Source organism: Pimephales promelas, chromosome 23 (assembly GCF_988280905.1).
Source record: "Pimephales promelas chromosome 23, fPimPro1.hap1.1, whole genome shotgun sequence".
Taxonomy (NCBI): Eukaryota; Metazoa; Chordata; class Actinopteri; order Cypriniformes; family Leuciscidae; genus Pimephales; species Pimephales promelas.
Genome location: NC_142791.1, coordinates 24,110,897 through 24,118,328, shown reverse-complemented (window position 1 = coordinate 24,118,328; position 7,432 = coordinate 24,110,897). Strand labels below are relative to the sequence as shown.

Genomic DNA, 7,432 nt, shown 5'->3' with positions numbered 1-7,432 from the left:
TCTTTGTATTTTGTATTCTCCAATAGTCTCCTTAAAATATCCTAAACTTGAAAAAACTATAAAAAGTAAATTCTTTAAATCATCTTTGTATACTTAATATACTGATGCTGGGATGCTTTGCAATGTGTCGGATGGATAAATAGATTTATGAAATACTGTATATTTTATACTATAACGTTTTTTAAAAATATAGTATCATGTAGTGATTAATAGTTCACGATAATACTAAATCAGCCTATAATAACTGTTTTATTTGTATAAACATATTTTATATAAGTAAGAAATTGTAAAGTGCTCCGTCTAACAGCTCCATCTTCCGGGCAATTTGAACTCAACTTCCAAACATTATTGGTTATTTAAATGCTCACATGGTTTCCTCCCGTGAATGAGATAAAAGTGCAAACATGGCGGCGTGAAACTGTACAAACTAGCTCGGATGGAGGAGCATTAATTAAAACAGCTCGAAAGTTTCTTGTTTTTTTTTTCTTCGTAAACACGGAGCTGTTTTTGAATGTCCTCGTTCGTCGCAGTTTAGAAGGACAGACGTGTAACGTTAGAGGAGAAAACACTGGACCGGACCGGACCATCGCTTCACAACAACAGGGCTGGAAGAGAAAGTGGACTGAGATGATGAACGGGGTAACGTTAGGTTTACACGGCTTCTTCATCACAGATGATGATTATTTGACGCGATCTCGAGCGTTTAACGCCAGATTTATCACAGACTGTGTCCTGATGAATCTAATATCTTCAACTCTCCATCCGAAACACACGAACTCCATTGACTGATTCTGGTTCCTGTTTGATAAGTTGTATGAATGGATGTGGAATCGTGTGTGTAGTCAATGGGATGTACGATAGGTGTGTTAGTACAGTTGACCAAGACGTTTAAAGCCGATAAAAGAACAATAGCGCTGCGGCGTGCAGTGTTATAACATCGCGAATCGCGAGCGCGGCTGGTACAGGCCCAGTGTGGGCGTGTTCATCGACGATCGATAACATCACAATCACTACATGTGATCGATTTAATTCTGATATTTTGAAAATCGCTATTTGGTTACTCCCCTTCAATTGAATATATTAGTTATATTAATGTATATCAATATTATTACCACTACAAGTAGTATTAAAATTAATATATTTTACACAATAAGTACTATTACATTTATTATTATTACCACAAGTAGTTCTAGTTATAATTGACGATTAGTATATTTTACACAATAAGTACATAACTTTTTTTTAAATTATGATTATTGTATATTATTATTATTATATATCAGGGGTGTAACAATACCCATGTCACGATTCGATACATATCACGAGACTGAACTCATGATACGATATTATTGTGATACTCCAAGACATATGATAAAAGGTTAACAAAAAATGTACAGTTGAGTATTAAAATTAATATATTTTACACAATAAGTACTATTACATTTATTATTATTACCACAAGTAGTTCTAGTTATAATTGATGATTAGTATATTTTACACAATAAGTACTTTAACTTTTTAAAATTATGATTATTGTATATTATTATATATCAGGGGTGTAACAATACCCTCATGTCACGATTCCATACATATCACGAGACTGAACTCACGATACGACATTATTGCGATACTCCAAGACATATGATAAAAGGTTAACAAAAAATGTACAGTTGATTAAAATGCTAAATTTGATATTGCCTTGTGGTTTTAAATAAATAGGTTTGGACTTGGTGCTTGTAAGCCAATGACAATGGTGACACCAGAATAAAAATATTCATGATTCTGAAGCTGAAAATCCAGAATTATTTTAGATGAATATGCTTGCACTCTTTCACTGACTAGATATATTTAAAATAATATTGTCCACTTTTTACTGGTAACATCAGACATTTAGCATTATCACACTGTAAAAAAAATATTGTTTGTTTAACCTTAAAAAATGAAGTAACCTGGTTGTCTTAAGTTCATTGAAATGGAAAAATTGAGTTAAAACAACGAAGGAGATTGATTTAATCATCAGAAACTCAAAATATTATGTTATCTAAACTACATAAATTATTTAAGTTGATTTGTGATTACAAATCATGAAAATATTTTTTTTTTTTACAGTGCAGGAGCCACAAATATTCCCCCATTGCATTATTATACATTATATATAGTAGTTCAATGTAGTACTGACACTAAAACTCTGAAAAAAAAATTCTCACACAGTAATTTTTATTTTGAGGGGACTATCCACGATAGATATTGTTGCATTTTTGTATTGTGTAATATATTGTGGCACGATATATTGTTACACCCCTATATCAGACATAATTTTAATTTATTAGTTTTATCCACAGGTACTAATACACAATAATAATAATAATAATAATAATAAAACCATAAGTAGTTACAAATATAATTTATGATTGATTAGTATATTTTGAACAATGTGTACTATTACATTTATTATTATTATTATTACTACCACAAGTAATTCTAATTATATTTATTTCACACAATGTGTACTATTATCATTGTTATTAATACTACTACACGTAATTCTAATTCTGTTCGTTTTTATTTTACATAATATGTACTATTACATATTATTATTATCATTACCACAAGTAATTCTAATTATAATTCACGATTGATTAGTATATTTTACACAATATGTAATATTACATACATTACATTTTTACTGTTATTTATGCACCTAATGTGTAGCTGATCGCTTAGCTGTATATTACTATATTTTTTGACCCTGTATGTTGGTTTTAAAAATCATAGTGGAATGACCAAAAAAGAAAGCTAAATTTTCAGTTGGCGACTGCTTTCTAAAACCCGCTTTTTTGCAGGACGTCATATGCAACGGACACTCGCCATTTCACCGTCTCCTAAAGCACAGCAGCTCCAAATCGCCGCATCATGAAGCCATCGCCGTCAAACTCATCCAGGACGGCAAAACTTCCCGCTTATTCTGCACGCAGAGTGAACCACAGAAGCATGGAGATTGTAAGGACGAACAAAATGCATTATCTGTCTGTCTTGACATTGGTGATGTTCACTGCATGAATGTGTCGCATTTACATTTGTTGCAAGTCATTCGTTTCTGTGAATTGTAGCCAGGAGAGTCAGTACTGTAAATGGTGAGTTCATGCTCCCAAAAATGGCTGTGAATGAAGAGCTGAAGCACTCGGTGCACAGAGTAGAGGAGCAGACGCGTCAACTGCACTGCGCCGCATCATACATCCACGCCGGCAGTGACATCACTTCCTCCAATCAGAGGAAACGACCCCCTCGCAAACTCAAAGTAAAGAGATCCACACCGAGAATGTAAGTCAATGGTGAAGTTGATTCGCAGATGTTAAAAGGATAGTTCATCCAACAGAACAACAGAATTTTTGCTTTTTCTGGACCCCAGTGACTTCCATAGTATTTTCTTTTCCATACTATGGAGGTCAGTGGGGGCCATCAACTCTCTGGTTACCAACATCCTTCAAAATATCTTCTTTTGTGTTCAACAGAAGACAGAAACTCATACAGGTTTGGTACAACATGAGTAATTGGTGACAGAATTTAAGTTTTTGGGTGATCTATCCCTTTAAGATTACAATATTTAGACCGAAATTTTTGCACAAATGTTGGAGAAATTAGTTTTGTTCAGCCAATTGTCAAGCCTTTTTATTTTTAGAATTATTGTGAATTGTCAATTTGCAGAATTTGTACTATTTACTTACTGCTGAAGGAAGTAAATTACTGTTAACCCTTTTTATTTATATTGAAAATATATATACATAGAAACATTAACTGAAATTAAATATAAAAATGTACTTTTATTTTAGCAAACTTTAGTATTTAAGTTAACTAAAGTAACTAAAACATGATGTATACATTGAAATTAGGGCTGTCAAACGATTAATCCAAAATAAAAGTGTGTTTACGTAATATATGTGGGTGCACTGTGTATAATTATTTTATATATATAAATACACACAAGCAAATATACAAGCATTTGTATATATATATATATATATATATAGTACACCCACATATATTATGTAAACTCAAACTTTTATTTTGGATGCGATTAATCGTTTGACTGCCCTAATTGAAAACCGTAAAACTGACAGACAGCTAAATTACTAAAATTAAAATCCAATTCAAAATATTATAAAAACTATAATAGTATGTTAATTATACTAAAATAATATAATAGTTACTTGTATCATTATCATATTTCTATTTTTTCCTCCTATATATTGTTGTTAATGATTTATCAGAACACATCATTGTATAGAAAATAAAATATGAATTATGAATGACCTTGTTTTGCAGAGCTGATACCAAGATCCCTCAATGCCGAAAGGTTACAGATTATTTTCCCATCAGAAGAAGCTGCAGAAAAAGCAAAAGCGAACTGAAGGTAGAGGACAGATTCATGTTTTCCAAGCATTACATCAGCCAAAGCTGTAACATTGATGTGTGTGTGCCTGTTTTCCATCAACAGTGTGAAGAGAAGAGGCACATAGACATGCTGATCACAAACGGGATTGAGAATGGAATGATGGTAATCTTTGACAGTGAATTGAGTTGAATGTTGAAGTCTGCTGGACGGACACAAACGTACCTTCATGTCGGTCTTGACAGGTCAGGTACATTGAAGGAAAGGGCAGGGGAGTTTTTGCCACACAGATGTTCCAGAAAGGGCAGTATGTAGTGGAGTACCATGGAGATCTGCTCCAGATTACCGATGCCAAAAAAAGGGAGGCTTTATATGCACAAGATCCGACCACTGGCTGCTACATGTATTACTTCCAGTATCTCAGCAAAACATATTGGTAGGTTCAAGCACTACACCTACTTTCCTCTCTTTTTATCTGGTTTTTCTTGATTTTATTTGAATGAAATTGAACCAACATTAAAACACTTGTTCACTTCTGTAGAGGAAAGTAAATGGCGTTGATTGATTTTCATGCTGACCAGTGAAACCAGAAACGTTTTAAAGGAGTAGTTCACTTTTAAAAAAAACTTTTGCTGATAATTTACTCACCCCCATGTCATCCAAGATGTCCATGTCTTTCTTTCTTAAGTCGAAAAGAAATTAAGGTTTTTGATGAAAACATTCCAGCATTTTTCTTCATATAATGGACTTCAATGGGAACCAAACGGTTCAAGGTCCAAAAGACAGTTTCAGTGCAAACTGTTCAAAGGGCTTTAAACAAAATGAACGAATTGAAACGAATGAAATGAACGAATTGACTCGGGGAAAGATTTGTTCATTTTGATGAACGAGTTCGAACAGGAGAGTCACGAACGCGCATCACAGAACAGAGCAAGGCGACCATTTGAGCTTATAAAACTTAAACTTTGTTATTTAATTTTTTTAAATGAGCGATCGATTCGTCTTGATAAGACCATTATTCTGGAATCGTTTAAAGCCTTTTGAACAGTTTGCAGTTTGCGCTGAAACTGTCTTTTGGAGCTTGAACCGTTTGGTTCCCATTGAAGTCCATTATATGGAGAAAAATCCTGGAATGTTTTCATCAAAAACCTTAATTTCTTTTCAACTGAAGAAAGAATGACATGGACATCTTGGATGACATGGGGGTGGGTAAATTATCAGCAAAAGTTTTTTTTTAAAGTAAACGACTCCTTTAATATATATCCAGTAATATTATCGCACTGAGGGAAAAAAAAAACTTGAACTGAAATAAGCTGCATAATGACACTCTTCTTCTTTACAGCTGAATCAATTTTTTTCACTTATTGAACTGAACTGATTCAACATCGAACTGACTCGAGCCGTTTTCAGTAGAGCTGCTTAGAGCCGAATTGCGAACTCTTCATAATGAAGTTATTGAGCTGAATAATGTCTTGCTAAAGCTGCTTTTGTCTTATATTTGAAGTCTGCATCATTGATTCCGTCACGTACACCTTTTCTATCGCTTCGAGTGCTATAAAACCAGCGACTTGGCTTTTCACAATACACATCGTTTCAAAGAAGCGGATTAGAGCTGGGCGATGATATAGTCTCCGTTTGGAAAGACGGTTATAAGCGCGGTCTAAAACTTGTGCATTTGTTCCCCGACAGCGTGGACGCTACGAAAGAGTCCGATCGATTGGGAAGGCTCATCAACCACAGTAAAACCGGCAACTGTCAAACCAAACTCCATGACATTAATGGAATACCTCATCTTATCCTCGTGGCCTCCAGAGACATCCAGGAAGGAGAAGAGCTGCTTTACGACTACGGCGACCGCAGTAAAGCTTCGATCGAAGCTCACCCGTGGCTGAAGCAGTAGCGTCCCGACTCAGGACGGGAAAACTCCTTGTTTCTTAACTAGACCGTTTTTAATGTAATTATTGCCTTAGTAAACAGAGAATGTTTTGGGCTAGTAAGTGTATGGGTATGTTACACAGTGACAGTAACACGTTAGATTGCGGTACATATTCAACGTGTCCTACTTTTAAGATATTTATCCTGCTCTATGACATGCTAGTTTCGGCACATTTCTTTTTGTATATTTTATATATTGGTAGATCGGTGCTTCCAAAGCATGCAGTTATAGTCCAACTTTCTGCATTTTTATAAAGTTTTCTTAATCTAATCTAATGTAAGGTAGTTAGAGGCTTAGCAATAATTATTTATAATGCCCAAACGTTTATGTTTGACGCAGAAAGCCTGGGATGCTAAAAGGAGAGGCGTTTTAAAAGGTTCAGAAAACTGGAATGTGAAACCAAACTTTGATATCATTTGAAATGTTACCGGGTGTGTCGTCATTAACCTGAACAAAGCTGTACCTGTTACACACAAGCCGAGCGTTGACGACCGAAAGCTCCGACGGCCCGGGGAGTGTTCAAATCAATCTGTGTGAGATGGTCGATGCATTGTTTAAATAAATGATTTTATGCAACAATTAAGTCTCTGTTGTCATTTATACAATTTTATTGGTTTTCATTACATTCGAGCTGATGTCAATGTCACAAATTTGCTTGTTTGATTAGTGACTTAAAAATTTAGCATGTTTTGTCATGATTTTATTTTTATTTTTTTCAAAATTACATTTAAACTTCCCAGATTTTTAATGTGGTCTTACACTTTTAGATAGAAACATTATTATTATTATTTTAAATAACATTATTATAATTAGAATATTATTGAATTTTTGTATAATGGTCTTTCTTTTTAAACGTCAAACCTCTCTAAAGGTATAGTTCACACAAAATTGAAAAATCTGTAATTAATTTAATAATTTGTTACATTTATATAGCGCTTTTCTGGGTACTTGAAGCACTTTACATGGAAGGGGGACTCTCCTCGACCAGCACTACCTGGATGATGATGTGACGGCAGCCATGTTAAGCCAGAACGCCCACCACACACCAGCTTACTGGTGGAGAGGTGACCGTGATGAAGCCAATCAGTATATGGGGATGATTAGGA

General features: G+C 34.3%; 1 protein-coding gene across 1 annotated transcript; it reads left to right on the top strand.

The window, feature by feature from the left end:
- The first annotated feature begins 325 nt into the window (after positions 1-325).
- On the top strand, positions 326-6,905 carry kmt5aa (lysine methyltransferase 5Aa). Its single transcript, XM_039677938.2, has 7 exons — positions 326-639; positions 2,844-3,000; positions 3,111-3,321; positions 4,324-4,411; positions 4,496-4,555; positions 4,636-4,826; positions 6,080-6,905. Exons 1-7 carry the CDS (start codon positions 361-363, stop codon positions 6,288-6,290), a joined length of 1,197 nt encoding a protein of 398 aa, XP_039533872.2. The 5' UTR covers positions 326-360; the 3' UTR covers positions 6,291-6,905.
- The last annotated feature ends 527 nt before the right edge of the window (positions 6,906-7,432 follow it).